Consider the following 14,846-nt stretch of genomic DNA (forward strand, 5'->3'; position numbering starts at 1 on the left):
GGAAATGGGCCAACCTGGAATTTGCCCTTTAGTTTTGCTCTTTGTACAGCAAAGGGCTTAGACCTGCCTTCCAGATATTCTTTCTATAACATGTTTTTCAGAACCATGGTATCTGGTCACCTCACTTCTTGGTCCATATTGAATTTGACCTGTAAGAATGAAAGACTATAAGGCTGTTCCCAGAAGGAAACGATCTTTACTTTACCTGCAACCAGGGCGAGCTCAGAATCCTGATATTCTCATTTATTTTTGCCATAAAGGTAAGAAAATCCTGATCTTTATAATCAAAACGATTCTGAAAAATAATTGAGCAGATCACATTGCAGGGGGCACAGCCCAAGATCAAGGTGGGATCACATGGTGAGCCTGGAGAATTAAAAACAATTGGAGAAATACCATTAAAATATACAAAGACAATATTTTGCTCTTTATAGGTAAAGATTCTTTAGAAGTTTTAAACCATATATTATCTACAATTTTCCTAACAGCTAAGCATCCATTTATGTAGAATCAATGTATCATGTTAACCTTAAACTTGGGATGACCTCACCCTCACCAATTAAATAAGAATAAATCATATCTGTTACACCATATTTTACACTTTTGATAATCTGGTATATGAATGGGAAAATATTTTATAAACCCAAAATTTCTAGTACTTGCAGCAGTATTATTTCTTACTGGAATGCCTAATTACCACATAACACTGGGGTTTAAATAGAAGAGTGTACACCTGGAAGATCTGCAGCCACAATAAGTAACCAAAGCAAGTGTTGATCCAAGGAAGGAGGAAATGGCAACCCTGCAGATGACTTCTAATATAAGAAGAATAAATATAGGGAGAAGTCCTCATAGTTACATGAGAGTAATGTGTGAACTCAATAACAGCCACTTCCATGTGAATTTGTCTGCATTACTAAATGAAATGAAAATTTTTGTTATATAGTTAATTCCAAGAGAGAGAAACAGCATTGGGGTAGTGAAAGAGACTTCCCTTTTCTCATTTCAACATTTAAAACAATATATTTTGTTTCATTGAAAGGAAATACAGTATTTGAAAAGTAGACTGAAAGTATAATAAGGTCACTGCTAGAAAGATAGTTCTGCATTCAAAATTCTTGCTGCTGTTTGAGAGAACAAAATTTAAGTTCTGAGCACCCTCCTGGTGACCAGTACCTCAAAATACCAAATACCAAAATACCAAAATACCAAAACGGTGGATTTGAGCAGAAATGACAGGCAGGATTAAAGAGAGAGTCAAAAGACTAGCAAAAATAGTTCATTTTTAATTAAAGACATCATGTAATTAAGAAATAAAATCCTTGCTTTCTCCTTGTGCATCTTGCAGATTTTTGATGTCATACATGTTTCAAAAGAATGTAAGTCAAAATGATAAGTTACATTAAAAACATAATGAAATTATATACATTTATTGATTTCCATATGGTGAACCATGGAAGCTCTGGGATTAAATTAATTAGATCATATTGGATAATATCTTTGATGCATTATGAATTTGGTTACAAATGTTTTATTGACAAAATATATTCTCCATGTTCATCAGAGATGTTAGCCTATAATCTATAATTCTCTCTCTCTCTCTCTCTCTCTCTCTCTCTCTCGATTCCATTATTTCTTTCTTTTATTTGTGCTTTTCATAGTTTTGGTTTTAAGGCAATACCAACATTGTAGAAAGATTTTTGGAAATATTTTATCATTTTCTATTTTACCAAATAATTTGAGAAGTATTTTCTGAAGCTCTGGTAGAATTATGCAATGAATTCACCTCCTCCTGGCCTATGGTAGTAAGAGAATTTTAATGTCTTCTCCCATCTCATTGGATGCTATGAGTCCATTTGAATTGTTTATTTCAATTTGATTTGTATGTATCTGTTTCTTTTAGATTTTTCACTTTGGTGGGATATAGCTTTCTAGTCCAAGCCTAAGACTGTCTGAATTTCTAAATGAAGGCACAAATACCAAAACATATGGGATACTCTCAAAGCAGTGCTAAGAGGAAAGTTCATAGCACTAAGTGCCCACATTAAGAAATTGGAGAATAGTCACACTAGAGAATTAACAGCACACCTGAAAGCTCTAAAACAAAACGAAGCAAGCATAACCCAGAAGAGGAGATGCAAGAAAATAATCAATTTGAGGGCTCAAATAAATAAAGTAGAAACAAAGAAAACAATACAAAGAATCAATGAAACAAAGAGTTGGTTTTTAGAAAAAATTGAGAAGATAGACAAACCTTTATCCAAAATAACCAAAAGGCAGAGAAAGAACATGCAAATTAACAAAATCAGAAATGAAAAAGGGGACATAACAACAGACACTGAGGAAATCCAGAGAATCATCATGTCATACTTTGAAAACCTGTACTCCACAAAATTCAAAAATCTGAAGTAAATGGACAATTTTCTGGACATATATAATTTACCAAAATTAAGTCAAGAACAGATAAGTAATTTAAATAGACCTATAACCCCTAATGAAATACAAGCTGTCATCAAACTCTCCCAACCAAAAAAGCCCAGGACCATATGGTTTCAGTGCAGAATTCGACTAGAAATTCAAAGAAGAGCAAATACTATACTCCTCAAAATGTTTCACAAAATAGAAGCAGAAGGGTCACTGCCAAACTTTTTTTATAAGGCTATAATTACATTGATAGTCAAGCCACAAAAAAGACACAACTAAGAAAGAGAATTAAAGATCAATCTCCCTCATGAACATTGTTGCAAAAATACTCAATAAAATACTGGCAAGTCGAATCCAAGAACAAATCCCGAAAATCATCCATCATGATTAAGTAGACTTCATCCCAGAGATGCAAGGATGGTTCAGCATATGAAAATCCATCAGTGTAATCCACCATACAAACAAACTGAAAAAGAAAAACCACATGATCCATCTCACTAGGTGCTTTAAAAGCCTTTGACAAAGCTAATACCCATTCAGTATAAAGGTCTTGGAGAGATCAGGGATAACAAGAACATACATAAGACAATAAAAGCAATATATGGCAAACCAACAGCTGCATCAAACTAAATGTAGAGAAACTCAAAGCATTCCTCTAAAATCAGGAACAAGACAAGGCTGTCCACTCTCTCCATATCTCTTCAATATGTACTTGAAGTTCTAGCTAGAGAAATAAGAAAACAAAAGGAGATCAAGGGGATATAAATTGGAAAGGAAGAAAAACTTTCAATATTTGCAGATGTTATGATACTTTATATGAGTGACACAAAAAATTCTACCAGGGAATTCCTACACCTGATGAACAACTTCAGTAAAATGGCAGGATACAAGATTAACACAAAAAATCAGTAGCCCTACTATATATAGACAATAAATGGGTTCAAAAAGTAATCAGAGAAACATCATTTTTATAATAATCACAAACACCAAATAATATCTTGGAGTAACTCTAGCCAAACAAATGTAAGACCTGTATAACAAGAACTTTGAGTCTTTAAGCAAGAAATTAAAGAAGATACCAGAAAATGGAAAGATCCCCATGTTCTTGGATAGGTAGGATCAACATAGTAAAAATGACAACCTTGCCAAAGCAATCTACAGATTCAATGCAATCCCCATCAAAATTCCAGCATAATTCTTCACATATCTTGAAAGAACAATATTCAACTTGGTAAGGAAAATCAAAAGTCCCAGGAGAGCCAAACAACCTTCTACAATAAAGGAACTTCCAGAGACATCACCATCCTTGACTTCAAACTCTACTATAGAGATACAGTAATTTAAACAGCTTCATATTGTCACAAACATAGACAGGTAGGAAAATGAAGTTGAATTGAAAACCCTGATATTAACCCACACACAAACAAACACATGATTTTTGACAAAGAAGCTAAAATTATACAATGGAAAAAAGAAAGCATCTTGAACAAATAGTGCTGACATAACTGGATGCTGACATTGAGAAGATAGCAGATATTTCCATATGCATTGCAATGAAAAATTTAAGTTCAAATGGATCAAAGACCTAAAAATAAACCGAGCCACTCTAAACCTCTTAAAAGATAAAGTGGGAGATACCCTTAAACGAATTGGTACAGTAGGCCACTTCCTGAACATAAAGGAGGTAGAATAGACACTGAGATTGACAATTAATAAATGGGACCTCCTGAAACTGAGACGCTTCTGTAAGGCAAAGGACACAGTCAACAAGACAAAACCACAGCCCACAGAATAGAAAAAGATCTTCACCAACTCCATATCTAACAGAGATCTGGTTTCTAAAATATACAAAGAACTCAAGAAGCTTGTCACCAAAACACCAAACAATCCAATTAAAAAGTGGGGTACAGAACTAAATAGAAAATTCTCAATAGAGTAATCTAAAATGGGTGAAAGACACTTAAGAAAGTTCTCAACCTCGCTAGCCATCAGGGAAATGAAAATCAAATTAGCTCTGAGACACCATCTTGCACCAGTCATAATGGCTAAAATAAAAAGCACCAAAGACAGATTATGATGGCTAAAGGGGAACACTCCTTCACTGCTGGTGGGAGTGCAAGCTTGTAGAGCCACTTTGGAATTCAGTATTATGGTTCCACAGGAAAATGGGAATCTGTCTACCTCAAGATCCACCAATTCCACTCTTGGGCATATACCCAAAGAATGCACATTTATACAACAAGGACATCTGTTCAACTATGTTCATAGCAGCATTATTTGTAATAGCCAGAACCTGGAAAAAACTAGATGTCCCTCAACTAGAAGGGTAAAGAAATAAAGAATGGGTAAAGAAAATGACACACATTTACATAATGCAGTAATAATCACTGGAAAAAATACAATGGAATCTTGTACCTTTGATTGAGGTAACACAGTCACAAAAAGACAAACATCGTATGTACTCACTCATATATGGATTTAGACATAGAGCAAAATATTACCAGCCTACAATCCACACCACTAGAGAAGCTAGGACTGTAAGAGAGACATGCAGGGTCCCTCAGAAAAGGGGAAATGGATAAGATATCCTGAGCAAATTGGGAATATAGTGGTTGGGAGGAGAGAAGGTATTAGGAGAAAAGAAGAGGAGTGAGGAGAACAGGGGGCAGGAAGACTGAGTCCAGGGAAGAATAAAGGAGAGCAAGAGATACCTTAATAGGTTTAATAGGTTTAAAGAGAAATCTGGCAGTAGGGAATTGTACAGAGATCTACAAGGATGACCCCAACTAACAATCTAAGTGATAGTGGAGAGGCTACCTTAAATGCCTTTCCCTGATAATAGTTGATGACTACCATATATGCTATCCTAGAGCTTCATCCAGCAGCTGATAGAAGCAGAAGTAAACACCCACAGCTAAACACTGAGCCAAACTCCTGGAATCCACTTACAGACAGGGAGGAGTGATGAGCAAAGGGGTCAAGACCCGCATGAGGAAACCCACAGAAAAAGCTGACCTGAATGGCCCCAGACTCACAGCTGGGAACACAGCATAGGACCAAACCATAGGCCTCTTGAATGTTGATGTCAGTTAGGAGACCTGGGAAGTTTATGGGGTCTCTGGTTGCAGATCAGTATTTATCCCTAATGTACAAATGGTCTTTGGGAGCCCATTCCCCTAAGAAGGATACTCTCTCACCCTAGACACACAGGGCAGGGCCTAGGCCCTGCCCCAAATGATGTGACAATCATTGATGATCCCCATGGAAGGCCTCACCCTCCCTGGGGTGCAAAAAGGGCATGGCATGGTGGTCAGTGGGGGGCATGGAAAGATGGGAGTAAGAGGAAACTGGGATTGATATGTAAAATGAGAATGTTTCTAAATGAATTGAAAAGCATTATCTGAATTTCTAGCTGGGCAGTGGTGTCACAGACATTTAATTCCAGCACTAGGGTGGTTGACTTGTGAGTTTGAGGCCAGGATGGTATACAGAGTAAATTCCAGGGCAGCCAGAACTGCACAGTGTGTGTTGTAATGCCTCCTAATTCAACTACAATTTTAAAAATTGGGCCATATTTCTCTTTTGGTCAATTTTACTGAATTATTTTCTTAATCTGATTAATCTTTTTAAATAACTCTTCATTGATTCTATGCATTTTTGTTTTTGAGTTTTTACATTGTTAATTTGATTTTTTTCTTCCTAATTAGTTTTTTGTTAATGTTTTGTTTTTAAGAAAAGCATAGCCTTGGTTGTATAGGAATTTACTATGTACAACAGGCAGGCCTTGAACTCACTAATATCTAACTGTCTATGACTCCTGAGTACTAGGATTAAGAGCATGTACAAACATACTCAGCCTTCCTCCTATCTACTTTTTTTGAGACAGGGTTTCTCTGTGAAACTTTGGAGCCTATCCTAGCCCTCACTCTGGAGACCAGGCTGGCCTCAACTCACAGAGATCCACCTGCCTCTACCACCCGAGTGTTGGGATTAAAGGTGTATGCCACCAATGCCCAGCCTACTTTTTCTGATATTATTTGTTCACTTTTGAAGATTTTTAGGTGAAATATTAACCTATTAATTTTAGATTTCTCAAAATTCTTATATCTTGCCAGCTCTCATAGTGCTGAAAGGTGCTATGTGGGTTACTAGAAGAAAAAAGTAAGAATCAATATTACCCAGCTCCAAACTGTGCAAGTTACAAGGACAACATGCCTGGAAGTCATATAAACTAGTGCATTCATTTTCATTTTAAGGCCTGTTCCCTGAGAGGAATCCAAACTTGGCACCATTATCAGGCTAAGGTCCTCTGCCTAGACATATAATCAACCTTGGGGGAGAATCTACTACTGTTCTTCTGCCACATGGGCATGGTATTAATCAACTTCAAACAATGTCATGATACCTATAGATTAATGCATCTCTCAACCCTCATCAGAGAAACACCTAATGTGGTAGATGATTATTAACACAGAGAGCAACAGCTGCTCAAGCACAGAGCAAAAAAAGACTATGCTCAGCCATACATGGAACAATTATATCTCACTGCTTCTTCCTAAGGCTTAGGGATCATTAGGGAAGACAAACAGAAAAAGTAAGATGTGGTGTGTGACTACTAGGAAACAGAATCTCATGAACACAGCAAGGCATCTGAACATGTCTCCTTACAGCAGTTGTGACGACATTTACAAGACCCATGTAAGTTTAAGCCAGACAGAATCACAGTATGGAGAGAGTAGGTGGGTACAAAGTCCCAAAGGTGGTTAGGAAGCTACTGGCACTACTTATCTCATCAAAGAAATTGAGTCACCTTTCTTTAAGGGTATAGATCCTGGTAAGTCAAACATAATCCAGAAAAAAGCCAGACAAACAAAACATGTCTCCACCACCATCAGAGATTTGCTTACAGTAGATGATGACAAATACTGAGGCTACAAAAGCTGAAGGTACACATAGAGGTCTTAGAGAGATCATGGATACAAGGAACAGATCTAAACATAATAAAGGCAATATAGAGTGAGCCAACTGCATATATCAAACTAAATGTAAAGAAACTCAAAGCAATCCCACTAAAATCAGGATGAAGACAAGAAAGTCCACTCTTGTATATCTATTCAATATAGAACTCAAAGTTCTAGCTGGAGAAATACAACTCAAAAGGAGATCAAGGGGATACAAATTAGAAGGGAAGAATTCAAAACTTCAAATATTTACAGATGATATGATAGTATACTTAAGTCATGCCGACTACTGTACCAGGAAACTCTTAGAGATGATTCACCACATTTAGTAATGTGGCAGGATACAAGATTAACTAAAACAAAAATCAGTAACCCTCCTATATAAGAATGATAAAATGGATGAGAAATAAATCAGAGAAACATCACTCTTCAAAATAGCCACAAATAACACAAAATAACTTGGGGTAATGGTAACCAAACAAGTATAAATCTATATGACAAGAACTTTAAGTCTTTGAAAAAGAAATTGAAGAAGATATCAGAAAATTGAAAGATCCCCCATGCTCTTGAATAGTTTGGATATACATAGTAAAAGTGGCAATCTTACCAAAAGCAATCAACACATTCAGTGCAATCCCCATTAATATCCCAAACAATTCTTCACAGATCTTTAAAGAATACTTAATTTCATATGGAAAAACAAAAACCCTGTCAGGACACCATCCCTGACCTCAACCTCTACTATAGAGCTACAATAATAAAAACAGCTTGGTATTGGATTAAAACTGGCATGTGGATCAAAGGTATTGAATCAAAGACTCAGACACTAATCCAAACACCTATGAACACCTGATTTTGTTTACAAAAAAAAACAAAATTGTGCAATGGAAAGAAAGAAAAAAACTTCAACAAATATTGCTGGGATAACTGGTTGCTAACATATAGAAGAATACAAATAGTTCCATATCTATTGCCATGCACAAAACTCAAGTCTAATTGAATCAAAGACCTCAACAGAAATCCAGTTACACTAAACCAGACAGAAGAGAAAGTGGGAAGTAACCTTGAACATTTAGGCACAGAAGAACACTTCCTAAATATAACAGCAATAGGACAGACTGTGAGAGCAGCAACCAATTAATGGGACCTCCTAAAACTGAAAAGCTTCTCTAAAGTAAAGGACATGGTCAACAAGATGAAACAGCAGCCTAAAGACTGGGAAAATATCTTCACCAACCCTACACATGACACAGGACTGACCTCAAAAATATACAAAGAACTCAAGAAACTAGACACCAACACACCAAATAATCTAATTTAAAAAATCAAGTACAGATCTAAACAGAGAAATCTCAACATAAGAAACTGAAATAGCCAAGAGACATTTAAGGAATTGAACAATATCCATAGCCATCAGGGAAATACAAATAAAAACAACTCTGAGATACCATCTTACAACTATCAGAATGGCTAAGATCAAGAACACTCATGACAATGGAGTAAGGACAACACACCTATATTGCTAGTGGGAGTGCAAACTCATATAGCCACTATGGAAATCAGTATTGCTGTCTCAGAAAATTGGGAATTAATCTACCTCAGGACTCACCAATACCACCCTTGGGTATATACAAAAAGGATACACAATCATACCACAAAGACATTTGTGCAAGTTTGTTCATAGCAGCATTATTTGTAACAGCCAGATTATGGAAACAACCTAGATGCCCTGCAACCAAACAATGGATAAAGAAAATGTAGTACATTTACACAATAGAGTATTACTCAGCTGTAAAAAAAAACAAAAAACAAAAAACAAAAAACAAAAAAAAAGTCATCTTGAAATTTGCAGGGAAATGGATGGAATTAGAAAAAATCCTGAGTGAGGTAACCCAGAGCCAGAAAGACAAGAACTCACTCATAAGTGATTATTGGATGTAAAGGGGAAGATTAACAGGCTACAGTCCACAACACCAAAGAAACTAGGCAAAAAGGAAACCCTAAATGGGACACACATTGAGGGCCCCTGGAAAGGAAAATAGTTAAAATCTCCTGAGTATACAGGGCAGGCTGGTAGAAAGGAAGGGATGTGGAATGGGATCATGAGGGATCAAGAAGGCAGATTTGTGGGAGGAGTGGAGAGTGGGAGCAATGAAAGAGATATCTTGATAGAGGGAGCAATTATGGGGCTAGGGAGAAATGTGATGCTAGGGAAATTCTCAGGAATCCATGAGGATAACCCCAGCTAAGAATCCTAGCAATTTGCAAAGGGAGTCTAAATGGGCCTTCCCCTTTAACCAGATTAATGATGACCCTAATTGCCATCACAGAACCTATATCCAGTAACTGAGTGAAGCAGATACAGTAATCTATAAACAAGCACTAGACTGAGGTCCTGGAGTTCAGCTGAAGAGAGGTAAAAGGAATCATATGAACAAGGTGGGGTCAAGAGCATGACGTGTAAAACCACAGAGACAGCTGACCTGAACTATTGACTGAAGGCTTGGGAACCTGCATGAGACCGAACTAGACCCTCTGAATGTAGGTGAAAGTCATGATTCTGTATACATGCATATATACAATAATAATCAAAGACAAGTGGCTAACAATTGAGGAATGGGAAAAGAATGAAAGGGGCACAGGTGGGCATCTGGAAAGGAATAGATGAGAAAAGGGAGGAATTGTGTAATTCTATTTCAATTAAAATATATTTTAAACAAGTATAAAATTGTGAAAGCACTAATGAAAATTTTCTTTAGAAAACATATATGTCAAGAAGAAATCAGGTTTAGTTGATATTAAATAAAGATAAATATTAAACAAAGTAGGATAGATAGGAAAGTGGGGGTATATCTCAGAAGAGTTGATGGGGGATCATGATCAAAACACATTTTGTCACATTCACAATGTAGTAAATAATTTTTAAACAAATAACAATACAATTTGATATCATGCTGTAGAAGACACAGTTATTGGTGAAAATTTATTACACTCAACTGCGAAAGGAAAATCATAAAGAACATCATTGATACGCAGGACTGTAACATGGGCCTAGAAGAATTCTGGTATTGCTCAGTTAATTTGCTCAAACCACTGTGATCCAAGAAAATGTAAACAAATATCCTCTGATTTGGGCTATGTCACCATTAACACAACCGCTTATTCCATGGTGAAATGAACCACAAAGACAAATTACTCCTGTGCTAATGGAAATGCTTAGTTCTGCAGCTCAACAGAAAATTAACATAAACCTATAATCATTGTTTATGATTTAAAAACAAATATTTTAGACAGGATATGATTAACATGACGTGCACACATACTTAACTGAGATGCAAATGTTTAAACCTGAAGTTACCTTTGGTTTTCCTCAGTTCCTCCACAAGGCACTGTGCTTCCTCTTGAACACAGTCCTCAATGCTCCTTTTGCCCATGCCCAGATTCCTCAGAGTCATGAGTGTGAAGTTCCTTGTCTCTTTCCATCCACTTCCATTGCTAAAAATAATGCCTGAAGAAATGGTAAAACACTAGAAATAGATTCTGGAAACAGATGAGAGATCTGATAAGTGAAACCATAGAGAGGACCAACCCGTACCTCAGGAAGAAGTCCAGCCCCTCTTTTCAGTCTTCACCTTCACAGTCAACACTATGCAGCACTCACATGAACATGCGCAGTTACTTACCAAGACCTTTATTAAGTCTTTCTGCCATAGGTAAGCTTCCTCTTCCAGCAAACTCCTCCCCATGGTCAACCAGAGCTTCCTTCACTACTTCATACCCATGCAGCACCACAGTGGGCTTCGTGCCCAGGTACAGGGTGAACACGGGGCCATAGACTTTTGAGAACTGGAAATAGGAAAGAAAATCATAAATACTAGCAAGTAAAAGTCTCTTTAATCTTCATGGAGCCAACTTCATTCACACTAACATTATCACTCATTTATTTTAATATTTTTATTCAAAAAATCAGCTTCCAATGGTTCCGAAGCCTATTTATATCCCATTATGATGATTATCAGTTATTGATCACCTATAGGGAACCATGTACGACTAAGGTCAGGTACTTATTACACAAAGATTGCAAGGAATTTTCGCATTAAAACATCCAGCAAGAAGCTGGCCACCAAAACTCCATGTAGGCCACCTGCCTGTCTGTTGACTGGCCACAATCTCTCAGTGCCTGCCTACCCTACCCACAATCACCCATCTCATATTTCCCACCATGTCCCAGTCCCCCAAATCGGGCATAAATGCCCTGTTTGAACACAGGCCACTCCACTTTGATATGCAGAACTCCAGCCCACAGGTATGGAGATGCTCTACTCAAACACTCCAGCCAGAAGACCAGAGAAGAAGGAGAAACCAAGAAACAAAACACCCAATCTACTAAACTTCTGTATTTATAGATTGAATGCTATTCATCAGAATTCTGATGCCATATTTACAGGTTTAGGAAAACAACAGAGGACTTCATATGGGACAACAAAGAAACAAGAATACTCAAGGGACTCCTAAGAACTAAAATTCTGTTCAAGGTATAACAATACCTGACCTCAAATTATATCATGGAGCAATAGTGATATAAACAATCTGGCACTAACAAAAAAATAGAAAAGTAGACCAAAGAAATAGACTAAATGATGCAGAAATAAAGCAAAAATGCCAGGCCCAATTATATATGAGATGAAATCTTGTAAGTCAGCACAAAAGATTTGGTTGAGCAGTTCAGATTTGGCAGTCTGCTACTTCAAACAGAGAGTTGGCACCACAGACACTGCACATGAGCAAGCAATATTTCCTGGAAAGTCAGTTACTTCTCTTTCTGCATTCTTAGCCACAGGCTTCGGTTTTAGAAATATTAAAACTAGATATAAATATCACCAACTACACTGGAATCTTGGCATCTTTCTTGAATTTCTTGTGTTATTCCATATTCACTGCTACTTAGTTAAATTAGGCATCAGTCAGTTCTTTTAGAGTCCAGCATCAAATAGATAATCTCAGTAAACATGGATATCTAAAATTCTACCTGACTTACTGAGTAAACTATTTCTTGATATTGACCTTCAATCAAGTAATGGGAAAATCTGTTTAAGGGAGGAAATAATCACAAATTTTGCAATTTCTTGAGAATTGTTTTATAAAATGTCCTTTCACCTGAAACCTCTCACATTACTGAATGTTCCTACAATAGCCAGCTGTTTAAGTCATAAAGTACACAATCCTTTGAAAGGGTTTTGACTTCATGGTTATTTATACCAATACTGCCTCTGATATTAGATTTCCATCAAAAGTAGCTTTCAATGTATCTTCTTTATCAATGACTTGGAGGAGCACAAAGAATACTTACCTTAGTCAAGGATCCACTGATGTCCTTCAGATCTATTTGGAGGAAATTGCCAATAAGTGGGAGAGGAGTTGGGCCAGGAGGGAGCTTCCCTCTCTCAGAGCTCTGTCTCCAGAGTGAGAGGAGAACCAGACAGGAGAGACTAAACACCAACACCAAAACTGGATCCATGGAGACCCTTCTCACTGACACAGCTGTGATCAGCCAGCATGGGGCTTTTATAACACTATCTGCTGGATCAATATGTTCCTCTTGAAACATCATTGACTAACCAATGAGAGAGAGAGAGAGAGAGAGAGAGAGAGAGAGAGAGAACCTTTAATCTCCCTCTCTCTCTCAAGTAGACTTTGTCCTTTTGATAAGAATAAAAATAAGATGCACTTTACACATCCTTCTATACAAGATATCCATTTGAATTTCTGGTTTAAAAGTACTGATTATTGTCCAAATAGTGCTAATAAAAATAAACTAATGTATTTATAATATGAAACTACTCTTGAGAAGCAATGGATTAATTCTGAGATTTAAGAAAACTACTCAACATTTATATTCTCAGGTTAGTGCCCAGGAAGGAGATTATGACTTAAGAAGAGTTTGTATATTCTATGAAATATATTTCTTTTTTAAAAAAAAGTCTTACTATATAGCTTAGGCTGACCTCAAACTGACAATTCTACTACTACATTGTCTCAATGGCTAGAAATGCATTTGGGCACCACCATAGTCAGACATATTTTATAAAATTTTTTGCTATATGAAATATTTGAACATATTTTTCAACAATGTAAGACGTATAGCTCTTCATTTCACTCTTTGACCATTTATAAAACCAAGATAACTAAGCATAGCTATCAGTAACACATCTTGAATCCAAAAATGTATATTAACCTTTTGGCTAAAGAATGTTCTGTGATTTTCAGTGTTGTGTAGTTCAAACATGAAAGACGTTTTTTTCCTAAAGGTGATAGGACAGAAAGAACTATCAATGTCTCAAAGCACATAGCAGGAAGAATTTAGAAATCAAAGTGTCTATCTAAGTGTTGTACTTACTCCCCTAGCATTACCATGGATTCTCAAAGACAGGTATTTGAATTCTCCTAGTCCAAGCAGTACAGAAATAAACCTGGATAAGCACAATAGTCTATAGTCTGTAACAATAATTGATATAACCTAGCCTCCCCCAAAACAGCACCACCAAGTGGGTACCAAGTATAAAAATGCCTGAGCCGAAGGGGGCAATTATAAGTTTTAACCCACATTTTTGCATGTTACCCCCTTCCATGCATAAAGACATACAATTCAATTATACCCATCATAAATTCTTAACTGTGAAATATGGCACTATGCTGATCATAATCACTAACATTCATGGGACCATGAACCTAGTTAACAATTATGTAATCATTGATTTAACATAGATGTCAGAAAAGGTTGCCCAAGTTTTGCAATCTTGCTCAAACATTACAAAAAAAGGTTCACAGGGAGCTAAGATAAATTTCAATAACACAAAGTCATTGTTATCCTCATTATCCACAACAAAGAAAACAATAAATAGTTGCCCAAATCATATTGCTGTAAAATCCCAAAGAATAGGTTTGAATAAAACAGTGTCAGTAGATTACTTTTCATGCCTGGAGGGATATTGGTCTGGCACATTTGTAAGTCAGCATGACGCTTTGGATCACTTTTCCTTTTATAAAATATAAGAACTGATTAATACTTAAAGAGAGATGGGCCTCTCAGCTCAACTTGTCTGCATTTTGCTTTGCTCTTTAAGGAAAGAGCTGATAGTAATACATGGAGCATAACCAATCACCGTAACTCAATGAAGGATGATTTGTCTCTTTAGAAAAGTTTTAATTCACAATTCATTTGTTAACTTCTCCCTATTCTCATCAACATCACATAATTTTAAAACAGTATGTTGGTATTTTATGGAAAAATTACTAGTGAATATTCATAACACAATTGAAAAGATTTTATAGTGGCATTTTTATTGAAGCATATCATGACTTTGACATTATACAAACCCTTTCTTCTTGATATTGGTTCCTCATCAATCTGACTCCCAGTCATCTTTCTCTTCTGAAAGAGTCCCTCTTCTGTGATTAAGA

At 36.5% G+C, this 14,846-nt stretch overlaps 1 protein-coding gene across 1 annotated transcript in view; it reads right to left on the reverse strand.

Annotated features, from left to right (window-relative positions):
- LOC113834830 (cytochrome P450 2C26-like) overlaps positions 1 to 12,970 on the reverse strand; it is a 37,969-nt gene extending 24,999 nt beyond the window's left edge. Inside the window, 4 exon segments of the mRNA XM_035443080.1 lie at positions 206 to 366; positions 10,744 to 10,893; positions 11,069 to 11,231; positions 12,736 to 12,970. Of these exon segments, the coding sequence (XP_035298971.1) occupies positions 206 to 366; positions 10,744 to 10,893; positions 11,069 to 11,231; positions 12,736 to 12,903 (642 nt within the window). The 5' untranslated portion in view covers positions 12,904 to 12,970.
- Between the last annotated feature and the right edge of the window lie 1,876 nt (positions 12,971 to 14,846).

The sequence above is a fragment of the Cricetulus griseus genome, chromosome 3 (assembly GCF_003668045.3).
Source record: "Cricetulus griseus strain 17A/GY chromosome 3, alternate assembly CriGri-PICRH-1.0, whole genome shotgun sequence".
NCBI classification, from domain to species: Eukaryota; Metazoa; Chordata; class Mammalia; order Rodentia; family Cricetidae; genus Cricetulus; species Cricetulus griseus.